The sequence below is a fragment of the Ranitomeya variabilis genome, chromosome 3 (genome assembly GCF_051348905.1).
Source record: "Ranitomeya variabilis isolate aRanVar5 chromosome 3, aRanVar5.hap1, whole genome shotgun sequence".
Classification (NCBI taxonomy): Eukaryota; Metazoa; Chordata; class Amphibia; order Anura; family Dendrobatidae; genus Ranitomeya; species Ranitomeya variabilis.
In genome coordinates, this window is record NC_135234.1 from 677069091 (window position 1) to 677082731 (window position 13641).

Consider the following 13641-nt stretch of genomic DNA (forward strand, 5'->3'; position numbering starts at 1 on the left):
CACACAACATAAAAAAAAACGCCTTTTTAAGATGTGTCGCTCCCCCAAAGAGTTGTGGGGGAAAAAAAAAATAGATGTGCATTCACCAGACAACCTAGTGATTTCAAAGCATAACATTTCTCCTTTGCGAAAAAACAAAACAAACCAACAGGTCCATGTCAGGACTGCCACCCAGAACAGCATTCTCTGGATTATACAACCTCAATGTTTACATGGTGGTACCAGATAATTAAACATTCACAAGACGCATCACACTGTTCGTGGTGACCCTTACCTTCCCTCACTGTCTTTACAGTAAGGACAAGTACAAGCCTCTCTGCGCATTCTCCGTCCAGGTTGGGGTTGGGGATCTGGGCTAGTTTCACCCTCTTCCATGGCAGAATGATCCTCGTGTAACCCGTCAGCACCAGCAGCATGAATGCTTAAGTGGCCAGTTCCATCTCCTGTTTTGGGAAGAGGAAGGGTGGGAAATTATAACATTGTCCACTGCCTACTGGTTTGCACCTGAAATAAGCTTCAGTTTACAAAGATCTAGTTTGCTACATGACCCTGTCATAAGGAAACAATGATATCAAGAATATTAAGCTGAAAGCTTCAATGCAAACTGTCTATATGTATATCAAAAGAGCGGATGGATTGAGGGCGGACAGGCAGCAGTAAAGACTAATCTACAAGATCCTGGGATGACATCCTTGCAGCACAGTGCCCCCTGTGGTGGAGAATATAGAGCTGTAGGTACAGAGCTGTGCTCCAGCAGAAGCCCCCCATACAGAGAATACAATGGATCATATTTGTTGTGAATTCTTAACGAATAAAGACAAATAAATCTGTGCACACTCGTAGGCTTAATGTCAATACCGTAAGGCACCAAACACTACAAAGAAAGCCCAATTACAACCCCTGGCAAACATTATGGAATCACCGACCTTGGAGGATGTTCATTGAGTTTAATTTTGTAGAGGGGGGGAAAAAAAAAAAATAATAAAAAAAAAAAATAAAAGATCACAGACATGGCACAAAACTAAAGTCATTTCAAATGGCAACTTTCTGGCTTTAAGGAACACTAAAAGAAATAAAGAACAAAAAATGTTGTAGTCAGTAATGGTTACTTTTTAACCAAGCATAGGGGGAAAAATTATGGAATCACTCAATTGCGGAAAAAAAAATAAAAAATTATGGAATCACCCTGTGAATTTCCATACCCCAAAAACAGCACCTGCATCATTAGTCTGCAACTAAAAAGGAGTGATCACACCTTGGAGAGTTGTTGCACCAAATGGACTGACATGAATCATGGCTCCAACATGAAAGATGTCAATTGAAACCAAGGAAAGGATTATCAAACTCTTTAAAGAGGGAAAATCATCACACAATGTTGCAAAAGATCTTGGTGGTTCACAGTCAACTGTCTAAAATCTGGAGCAAATACAAACAACATGGGAAGGTTGTTAAAGGCAAACATACTGGTAGACCAAGGAAGACATCAAAGCGTCAAGACCGCAAACTTAAAGTAATATGTCTCCAAAACAGGAAATGCACAACAAAACAATTGAGGAACGGATGGGTGGAAACTGGAGTCAGTCTGACCGAACTGTAAGAAACCGCCTAAAGGAAATGGGATTTACATACAGAAAAGCTAAATGAAAGCCATCATTAACACCTAAACAGAAAAAAAAAAAACAAGGTTACGATGGGCTAAGGAAAAGCAATCGTGGACTGTGGATGAAAGTCATGTTCAGTGATGAATCACGAATCTGCATTGGGCAAGGTGATGATGCTGGAACTTTTGTTTGGTGCTGCTCCAATGAGATTTATAAAAGATGACTGCCTGAAGAGAACATGCAAATTTCCACAGTCAATGAGGATATGGGGCTGCATGTCAGGTAAAGACACTGAGGAGATGGCCGTCATTACATCTTCAATAAATGCACAAGTTTATGTTGATATTTTGGACACTTTTCTTACCCCATCAATTGAAAGGATGTTTGGGGATGATGAAGATGATAATTCATCCTGCCATAGAGCAAAAACTGTGCAAACATTCCTTGAAAAAAAAGACACAAGGTCAATGTCATGGCCTGAAAATAGTCCGGATCTCAATAAAATTGAAAATCTTTGGTGGAACTTGAAGAAAATGGTCCATGACAAGGCTCCAACCTGCAAAGCTGATCTGGCAACAGCAATCAGAGAAAGTTGAAGCCAGATTGATGAAGAGTACTGTTTGACACTCATTAAGTCCATGCCTCAGAGACTGCAAGCTGTTATAAAAGCCAGAGGTAGTGCAACAAAATACTAGTGATGTTTTGGAGTGTTTTTTTTTGTTTGAAAAAATTATGGAATCATGAAAAACAACCACCATCAGCCTCTGTCTTGCTCTCAACACTGATAAGTTACCCTCATGGTGTACAGACAACTTAGCTATAAGGGTCCTGACTACATAAAGATAAAATGTAACTTAACCTTTTAAAATTGGATCCGGACCATCCACATTCATGACACAAAATACCAAAATAAAAACAAACAAAGTGCTCGTGTTTAACAGTGCTCAAAAAAATGGTTTGGTCTCATCACATCTCTTCGTCCCGTATTGAATCCACCATGGACAGGAGCATATATAGCAATTTATGTTAGGGAAAGGGAAAATATCTAGTCTTCCCTGTCGTGCCCATGCATTGCTCCTGCCCTGACAAGGACAGTCCCCAAATGTTTCTATTTTATGGGGTACCCACCGTCACCTAAAATGTATGCAATCCCTACACGTTTCCTCCCCGATGCAAGGAATTCATCAGGGGAATCCAATCTAATATCAGGTATCCAAGAAAGTGGGAATTCTACCGTATGTATAAGATATATTCATAGGGGACTGCAGTGGCAAGTCTCTCCTATCCCGGCATGACCATTTGTGTCACCGGCCCTATTGCAAATGTGGCATAGCCAATATTAGATTGGATTCTAATATTATATATTTAGTAGATAGATAGATATTTTTATACTAGCTGAAGAGCCCGGCGTTGCCTGGGCATAGTAAATATCTGTGGTTAGTTATAGCACCTCACTTCTCTTATTTTCCCATCACGCCTCTCATTTTCCCCCTCATCTCATTTTCTCTCTTACACCTCTCGTTTTCCCTCACTCCTCTCATTCCCCCCCTAACACCTGTCATTTCGACCTCACATCTGTCATTTTCCGATCACTCCACTATTTTCCCTCACACCCCTCATTTTCACCTCACACCTCATTTTCCCCTCAGTATATACATGTTTGTCATCTCCCTTATATATAGTATACACCTGTATGTCATCTCCTGTATATAGTATATACCGGTATGTCATCTCCCCTGTAAATATATACCTGCTGCATGTCATCTCCTCCTGTATATTGTATATACACCTGTATGTCATCTCTTCTGTATATACTATATACCTGTATGTCATCTCCTGTATATACTATATACCTGTATGTCATCTCCTGTATATAGTATATACCTGTATGTCATCTCCCCTGTATATAGTATATACCTGCTGTATGTCATCTCCTCCTCTATATACCTATGTGTCATCTCCTCTTTTATATAGTATATACCTGTATGTCATCTCCTCCTGTTTATAGTATATACATGTGTGTCATCTCCTCCTGTGTATAGTATATACCTGTGTCATCTGCTCCTGTATATACCCGTGTCATCTGCTCCTGTATATAGTATATACCCGTGTCATCTGCTCCTGTATATAGTATGCATGTGTGTCATCTCCTTCTGTATATAGTATATACTTGTGTCATCTTCCGTGTATATAGTATATACCTGTGTGTCATCTCCCCTGTATTAGACCTCGTTCACACGTTATTTGCTCAGTATTTTTACCTCAGTATTTGTAAGCTAAATTGGCAGCCTGATAAAACCCCAGCCAACAGGAAGCCCTCCCCCCTGGCAGTATATATTAGCTCACACATACACATAATAGACAGGTCATGTGACTGACAGCTGCCGTATTTCCTATATGGTACATTTGTTGCTCTTGTAGTTTGTCTGCTTATTAATCAGATTTTTATTTTTGAAGGATAATACCAGACTTGTGTCTTAGGGCGAGTTTCATGTGTCAAGTTGTGCGTGTTGAGTTGCATGTGGCGACATGCATGTAGCGTCTTGTGAGTTGAGTTGTGTGGCGACATGCGTGTAGCAACTTTGTGTGTCGAGTTGCATGTGATAGGTTAGTGTAGCAAGTTTTGCGCGTGGTGCGTTTTGAGTATGTGCAAGTTGTGTGTGAGGCGACTTTTGCACGTGGCGAGGTTGGTGTATGTGTGCTGAGGGTGATGTGTTCAAGCACGTGGTAGCGTGTGGCGCATTTTGTGTGTGTTCATATCCCCGTGTGTGGCGAGTATCCCATGTCGGGGCCCCACCTTAGCAACTGTACAGTATATACTCTTTGGCGCCATCGCTCTCACTCTAAGTCCCCCTTGTTCACATCTGGCAGCTGTCAATTTGCCTCCAACACTTTTCCTTTCAATTTTTCCCCCCCATTATGTAGATAGGGGCAAAATTGTTTGGTGAATTGGAACGCACGGGGTTAAAATTTCTCCTCACAACATAGCCTGTGACGCACTCGGGGTCCATACGTGTGACTGTGCAAAATTTTGTGGCTGTAGCTGCGACGGTGCAGATGCCAATCCCGGACATACACACACACATTCAGCTTTATATATTAGATTGGATTCCCCTCATGAATCCCTTGCATCGGGGAGGAAACACGTAGGGATTGCATAAATTTTTTTAATGGACGGTGGGTACCCCATAAAATAGAAATATTTGGGGACTGTCCTTGTCAGGACAGGAGCAATGCATGGGCACGACAGGGAAGACTAGATATTTTCCCTTTCACTAACAAATTACTATATATGCTCCTGTCCATGGTGGATTCAATATGGAACGATGAGATGTGGTGAGACCAAACCATTATTATTATTTTTTTTTTTTTTTTTAGCACTGTTAACCCCTTATCGACCGCCGATACACCTTTTAATGGCGGCAGTTAAGGGTACTTAAGCCACAGCACCGTTAATTAACAGCGCTGTTGAAAAGTGAATAGCGCCCCCCAGAGTCGGATTTTCTCTGGGGTCTTGGTTACCAGGGGTAGCCGAGAGCCCAGAGAACATGATTCGGGGTTTATTTTTGTGATCACTGGTAATTAACTGTTTAACAGCGACCGCAAAAAAAAAAAAAAGCGATGTGTAATTCTGTCCTCTGATGTGATCGCACATCAGAGGACAGAAATAGGGGGATTCGGGGACCCTGTTATACTTACCGGTGTCCCTGGGTCCTCCTGTGTCCCCTCCTGGCCGCCGGCTTCTTCCTCCGGTAAGAAAATGGCGTGCGCATGCGCAGTGTGCCCGCCATGATCTGCCGGCCGGCAGCTAGAGGAGTTGGGGCTAAATTTAGGGTTAGGGTTGCGGCTAAAGTTAGGACTAGGGTTGGGATTAGGGTTAGGGTTTGGATTAGGGTTGGCATTAGGGTTAGGTTTGGGATTAGGGTTAAGGTTAGGAGTGTATTGGGATTAGGGTTAGGTTTGAGATTAGGATTAGGGGTGTGTTGGATTTAGGGTTATGGATGTTTTGGGGTTAGGGATGTGATTAGGATTATGGATCGGGGTTAGAATTGGGGGGGGGGGGTTTCCACTGTTTAGGTACATCAGGGGGTCTAAACGCCACAGCCAATTTTCCGCTTAAAGTCAAATGGTGCTCCCTCCCTTCTGAGCTCTGCCGTGCGCCCAAACAGTGGTTTACCCCCACATATGGGGCATCAGCGTACTCGGGATAAATTGGACAACAACTTTTGGGGTCCAATTTCTCCTGTTACCCTTGTGAAAATAATAACTTGGGGGCTAAAAAAAAATTGTGGAAAATTTTTTATTTTCACGACTCTGCATTATAAACTTCTGTGAAGCACTTGGGCATTCAAAGTTCTCACTACACATCTAGAGAAGTTCCTTGGGGGGTCTAGTTTCCAAAATTGGGTCACTTGTGGGAGGGGGGGGGGCGGGGTTCTACTGTTTAGGTACATCAGGAGCTCTGCAAACGCAACATAACGCCCGCAGACCATTCTATCAGTCTGCATTCCAAAACGGCGCTCCTTCCCTTCCGAGCTCTGCCATGCACCCAAACAGTGGTTTACCCCCACATATGGGGTATTAGCCTACTCAGCATAAATTGCACAATAAATTTTGGGATCCAATTTCTCCTGTTACCCTTGTGAAAGTAAAAATTTGGGGATGGAAAGATCATTTTTGTGGAAAAAAAAAAATGATTTTTTATTTTCATGGCTCTACATTATAAACTTCTGTGAAGCAGTTGGGGGTTCATAGTGCTCACCACACATCTAGATAAGCTCTTTGGGGGGGGGGTCTAGTTTCCAAAATGGAGTCACTTGTGGGGGGGTTTCTACTGTTTAGGTACATCAGGAGCTCTGCAAATGCAACATGACGCCCGCAGACCATCCCATCAAAGTGCGTTCCAAGCGGCGCCCCTTCCCTTCCGAGCCCTGATGGGTGCCCAAACAGTGCCCCCCCCCACATATGGGGTATCAGTGTACTCAGGACAAACTGGTCAGATTTTGAGGTCCAATGTCTCCTTTTACTCTTGAGAAAATAAAAAATTGCAGGCTAAAAAAATCATTTGAGGGAAAAAAAAAAAAAAAAAAAAAAGGATTTTTTATTTTCACAGCTCTACGTTATAAATTTCTGTGAAGCACTTGGGGGATTAAAGTGCTCACCACACATCTAGATAAGTTCTTTAAGGGGTCTAGTTTCCAAAATGGTGTCACTTGTGGAGCGTTTCCACTGTTTAGGCACATCAGGGGCTCTCTAAACGTGAGATGGCATCCGATCTCAATTCCAGCCAATTCTACATTGAATAAGTCAAACGGCGCTCCTTCTCTTCCAAGCTCTGCGGTGCGCCCAAACAGTGGTTTACCCCACACATATTGGGTATCGGCGTATTCAGGAGAAATTGCACAACAAAATTTATGGTTAAATTTCTGTTTTTACACTTGTGAAAAAAAAAAAATGGTTCTGAAGTAAAGTGTTTGCAAAAATGTTAAATGTTCATTTTTTCCTTCCACATTGTTTCAGTTTCTGTTAAGCACGTAAAGGGTTAATAAACTTCTTGAATGTGGTTTTGAGCACCTTGAGGGGGTGCAGTTTTTAGAATGGTGTCACACTTGGGTATTTTCTATCATATAGACCCCTCAAAATGACTTCAAATGTGATGTGGTCCCTAGAAAAAAAAAAAAAAAAAGGGTGTTGTAAAAATGAGAAATTGCTGGTCAACTTTTAACCCTTATAACTCCCTAACAAAAAAAAAAATGTTGTTTCCAAAATTGTGCTGATGTAAAGTAGACATGTGGGAAATTTTATTTATTAACTATTTTTTGTGACATCTCTCTCTAATTTAAGGGCATAAAAATACAAAGTTTGTAAATTGCAAAATGTTTAAAATTTTCACCATATTTCCGTTTTTTTTTCATAAATCATATCGAAGAAATGTTACCACTAAAATGAAGTACAATATGTCACGAAAAAAAAATCTCAGAATTAGTAGGATCTGTTAAAGCGTTCCAGAGTTATAGCCTCATAAAGTGACAGTGGTCAGAATTGTAAAAATTGGCTCGGTCATGAAGTACCAAATTGGCTCTGTCACTAAGGGGTTAAACACGAGCACTTTGTTTTTCTTTTGGTATTTTGTGTCATGAATGTGGATGGTCCGGATCCAATTTTAAAAGGTTATTAGCCAAGTTGTCCATAATTTTTCCCTCAGAATTGAGTGATTCCATTGTTTTTTCCCTATGCTTGGTTAAAAAAAAAATAACCATTACTGACTACCACATTTTTTTGTTCTTGATTTCTTTTAGTGTTTCTTAAAGCCAAAAAGTTGCCATTTGAAATGACTTTAGTTTTGTGCCATGTCTGATCTGCTTTTTTTCTACAAAATTAAACAACTGAATGAACATCCTCCAAGGCCGGTGCTTCCATAATTTTTGCCAGGGGATGTATAGCTGCATACAAAATTTAGTACCAATGTATCCCCTGTGTATGGAGACTCATTTAATTAAAAGCATCTAGGTTATCTCACAAGATGCACAACACATTTAATGCTGTTTTTTTGGTGGAGATCGTGAAGCGAAAGTAGGATAGTTACCAGAATGAACATACAAAACCCACACCAGTACATATGTTTTATACTGGTAGATAATGCCGTTATTTTATCAGCGATATGAGAGACTGGTACCTGCAAGCTCAACTTGTAAAACCAGTGTCGCTTACCAGAGATCAGTCACCGAGAGCAAGGAAACATATCGGCTGCGTCACTGCACCCGGGACAAGTCACTGGAAAGGAGGCTTATTGGGACTACTGGGGACACGCAGTCACAATCTACTTGTAAGTCCAGATCACATCTCATTCATATACACATTTTATTATTCTACACATACATTTTCAATTTTTTTTTTTAATGTTTTCCTTTTCTATTTTTTTAAATCAATTTGTAGTTTTGAAATAGAAAAAAAAATAAATATATAATTAGAAATCTTAAGCAATTTATTTTAACGATCCCCCTCCCCTCTATAAACATATGAGCCCATCGATGATGCATGCCTATGTGGCATACATTTGCAAAATCAGTATTGAAACCATCCTGAGATAGACCCCCAACATACACATTCTTCATGTTCTGTTAATTGTAGAGTTGTAAGGAGCTGCAAGATATCTTTGTGCTAAAAATGACTTAATGTGGCCTTTAGGACTTGTCAAGACCAGTTCCAGAAATGGTATCTTACTGTTAGGGTTGGGAAAGTCTCTGACTGCCCTGGCTACCTACCCATCAATAGCATTTCTATCAGCATTATACAAACATTTAATGTAAAGTCGAGGGCAACGTGTGACAGACTTACCAGTTGCACTAGTTATTGTCAGGGGAACCCCTTGAAGCTGGTGTACTTGTATGCCGGAGGCTCCTAAGGCACCGAGGTTAATGGTCTGAAGGCCAGGCATTGACGAGAGTTGAGCAGCATTCAAGGTAATTGTGCCTGGCATGGAGGCAGTAGCACTGCCCGTCTGCCCCAGAGATACACCTTGCATAGGGGCAAGAGTGATTGTCTGAGCTTGAGGATTTTGCACCTGTAGGTTTTGCAACTGGATGGTTTGCCAAGTAACCTGCCCATTTGGACCCACTGTGGGAGTACGGATTATGATGGGACTACTGCTGGGCAGAGTTTGAATCTGAAGATTTTGCAGGGCATCTTGGGAGATGGCTTGTGCACTGAAGGTTTGGCCGGAAAGCTGAGCGGCTTGTAAAGTCTGGATAGCCTGTCCACCTTGTACAATCTGTGGCTGAATGAGGATCTGTTGCTGCTGAGATTGTTCACAGTCTTTCTGTTGGCCCTGCTGCATAGATGCATTGGTCTGCTGGACAGAGTCAGTAACCAAACTGAGCTGGCCGCTGGATCTCTGAATCTGGACGTTGGTCCCAGGAGTGCCGCTGCTGCAGTTCAGGAGGTTCATGCCGCTAGTGGTGGTGGTGGAGAGACTATTGGCATTTGTAAAAAATGTGTTGGCCTGAGAGGTGACCAGTTGCGAGGTACTTACACATGAAGTAACAGGCTGGGAGTTATCCTGAGTGGCACTGCTCAGGGTTACCGCCTGAGATGTGGGGGTCAGAGAAGCCGCATTCACAGGGAGAAGGGTGATATTGCCATTAAGAGCAACAGGAACATTGGCCAAATACTGGGTCTGCCCTGAAAGGACATTGTTCGCTAGACCCATCCCCGGAATAGGGACAGCTTGCTGAAGAAGGTTTGGCATGGCAGCAAGTATGTTTCCTGCACCGGTGCGATTGGTAGTAATTATCTGCTGATTGCTAGCTGGGATAATCTGCAGCTGTCCAGACGCATCCTGCTGGACATTGACCTGAGGGGCAGTGCTAAACTGGAGCTGCTGCCCATCCATTGTCTGGAACTGGGGTATAACTTGATACTGAATGTTAGGCATGACACCCTGAAGACTGGCCAGGACCTGCTGATTCTGCACGTTCGGGGCAGCAGCCACCACAAACTGATGTCCAGGGGCTATTGGACGATTCTTTGAAGAGCCATCTCCTCCAACGTGGTCCTTGGATGTAGCAGCTGTAGATATAATTTGCCAGCCATTGGCTGTCTGTGCTATTTGGGCAGTGCTTAAATCCAGTTCTGTTGCACCCTGCTGTTGGCCAGCACCATTTCCGTTTTCAGGAGGCTCGATTCTACTACACGTAGCAGCCAATAAAGCCAGTGGGGAAGGTTGCGAGTCCTAGCAAGAGAAAAATAGAAGTAAAATATTAATGAAAAAGTCAGCCAAGTGTAGAGCAAAGTATTCTGGTGTGAAATCCACAACGTCAGTGGGGCTTCTGAAAGCAGGACACCTGGTCCTAGTGTCATTATTTCATATGAAAAGGCAATCAAATCAAACCCAAACATTTTGGAACTAGCAAACAGTTACGAGTCGGATGGACTTTCTTCAATTTGACAAATGCCTAACAGGTATCCAGAGGGTTAAGCACCGCACAGGGTGAGAACAATGCTAAAGAATTACAATATAACAGCAACAAGTGGAAAGAAACTACTGAAACCAGTCACTGGGTTCACATCAGCCAAGGGATCTGCAGGATCTAGAAATGATCAAGCTCATCATGTAATGTGTCATCAGAAAGTTAGTGTGATTATAAATCTTTTTTAATGTTAAACCTGTGTAAATACAGGAATTTTTTAGGCACTCTGCCCACGCATCTAATAAGCTGACACTTCCTGTTCTGTAGCAATCACTACTCAGTTGTCATCTCATCATTACAAGGCAGGAATATAATGAAAGGTAACGCCTATATACAATAGAGAGCACAGGATCTACCATTCACAACAAGTGATGTCACAACTCACCTCCTTCCCCTCCCTGCACCGACTGCTTAGAGCGCTCTCCTATAGACAACATCTTCAGACTAAACTATACCAAACAGATGATGAAATGACTACAGCAATCTAATCGAGCATCTCATTCATAAAGCGCGATTATACGGCATAAGCTCACACCAATGCATTACTAGGTTCAATTACTTGAAAAGGTTTTAGGTATGAACGGTTAAGTGACCAAAAGGATTCACAGGATCCTGGACCAACAGCCATGGCAGTAGCATGTAACCATCGGATCAGAGCACAGAGAACCTCCGACTGGCTGACTTGCCTGATGCCTACATTGGTTAGTAGGCCAGGTGCGTGCGGCATCTTGGGTGCATAATGCCAGAAGGTGCCAGGTAGGAGGGAGCTTGCAAAGCTCTGGTCTGGTGGCAGTGGCTACAGTACCAGGGTTCTTCAAATCTTTTTGCTCAACTCTAGTGAACGCTGGTATATTGAAAAGCAGGATGAGGGTTGTTATACACTAATTTTGACGACTTATTCGATACAGATCTAATCACCTTTTCTCAGTGCCGGAGCTCAAAATTCCACCACACAGATGACAGACCTGTGCTGTTCAGCTCAGTATCTGATAACATCCAGCTGCAACCAACACGGAGAACTGAACATGGGGATGCCAGATATCAGAGCCGCACCAATCTGATATTGATGACCAATCCAAAGGACATAGGTCATCGATTATATAAGTAGTAGAACAACCCTTAATGCAATTTCTGATGCATGTGTGCAATTGAGAGGATGATCGTGAAGGGGTTTCAGGAACTTCGCTTCTCCCACACATGTGGAAGACATCAGCCATTTAATACAGCCGCTCTGTCCAACAGCAGTAGCAGTGATCTCCAGCCGCAGATATTACCCATTTAAAAGCTGCTGTCAATCCAACAGAGACATTGAAATGGAATGTGCAAAGCTGCACGCGTATCACCTGCCATCGGCATTCTGTGACACGATCATGGGGTGCCAGGAAGTTACTATGGAAGCCAGGAGCCAGCTAAAGGCCCTCCCGTCACCGCCATATTGGAACTTCTCTGATGCTCAAGATAGTATGAGATACTTTGTCAAATGCTATCCTTAAGGTACCGTCACATTAAGCGACGCTGCAGCGATATCGACAACGATGCCGATCGCTGCAGCGTCGCTGTGTGGTCGCTGGAGAGCTGTCACACAGACAGCTCTCCAGCGACCAACGATGCCGAAGTCCCCGGGTAACCAGGGTAAACATCGGGTCACTAAGCGCAGGGCCGCACTTAGTAACCCGATGTTTACCCTGGTTACCAGTGTAAATGTAAAAAAACCCAAACACTACATACTTACATCGCCTTCAGCTTCCCTGCACTGTGTAAGCGCCGGCCCTAAAGCACAGCGGTGACGTCACCGCTGTGCTTTGCTTTACGGCCGGCACTGACACATTCAGTGCAGGAAGCTCTGAGCAGCAGCGCGAACGCCGGGGGACGTGACAGACATCAGAGGGTGAGTATGTAGTGTTTTTTTCACTTTTACAATGGTAACCAGGGTAAATATCGGGTTACTAAGCACGGCCCTGCGCTTAGTAACCCGATATTTACCCTGGTTACCATTGTAAAACATTGCTGGCATCGTTGCTTTTGCTGTCAAACACGACGATACACGCCGATCTGACGACCAAATAAAGTTCTGGACTTTCAGCAACGACCAGTGATATCACAGCAGGATCCAGATCGCTGCTGCGTGTCAAACACAACGATATCGCTATCCAGGACGCTGCAACGTCACGGATCGTTGTCGTTCTCGTTGCAAAGTCGTTTAGTGTGAAGGTACCTTTATTGAAAAGATTACCACGTTTGGTATTAATAAGGATAAGGTTAAGTGGATTCATAAATGGCTCAGTGATCGTATTCAAAGAGTGGTAATAAATGGCTGCAAATCCAATTGGAAGAATGTTTCAAGTGGGATACCACAAGGCTGTCCTGGCCACAGTGTTCATTTTTATAAATGATTAAGATAAGGGAACTGAAGCAAATCAAATTTGCAGACAATGCAAAGCTAGGAGGGATAGCTAATAGTGATGAGTGAGTACTCGTTGCTCGGGTGACCTCCGAGTATTTGTTATTGCTCGGAGATGAAAACTATCACCTCAGTTGCATGATTTACAGCTTCCAGATACGCTGAATACATGTGAGGAATGCCTGCCTGTTAGGGAATTTCCACATGTATTCATCGTATCTGGAAGCCATAAATCATGCAACTGAGGTGATAAAAACTATATCTCCGAGCAATAACAAATACTCGGATGTCACCCGGGCATGCTCGGGAAAACCCGAGCAACGAGTACACTTGCTCATCACTAATAGGTCACGCTGGAGAAGAGAAATGGTTCATAAGTATCTAGATAAGCTTGAATACTGGGCAGCAACTAATAGAATTAGTATTTAACAGGGAGAAATGAAAGATTCTACATATGGGCAAGAAAAACAAAAATTACATCTACAGAATGGGAGGAATAGAACCAAGCAACAGCACGTGTGAAAAAGACTTGGCTATACTAATAGATCACAGACTGCACATGAGTCAGTGTGAAGTAGCAGCAAAAAAGGCAAAGGGTTCTGGGATGTATTAAGAAAAACAGTCTAGATTGCGTTAAGTAATTATCCCCCTCTACTCCTCCTTGGTCAGA

General features: G+C 42.8%; 1 protein-coding gene across 1 annotated transcript in view; it reads right to left on the reverse strand.

The window, feature by feature from the left end:
* The window catches only part of SP1 (Sp1 transcription factor), a 49475-nt gene that overhangs the window by 25466 nt on the left and 10368 nt on the right, over positions 1–13641 (reverse strand). The window contains exons 3-4 of the mRNA XM_077297992.1: positions 8940–10332; positions 275–443 (exon numbers count right to left, since the gene is read on the reverse strand). Of these exons, the coding sequence (XP_077154107.1) occupies positions 275–443; positions 8940–10332 (1562 nt within the window). The remainder of the gene's footprint in view (positions 1–274; positions 444–8939; positions 10333–13641) is intronic.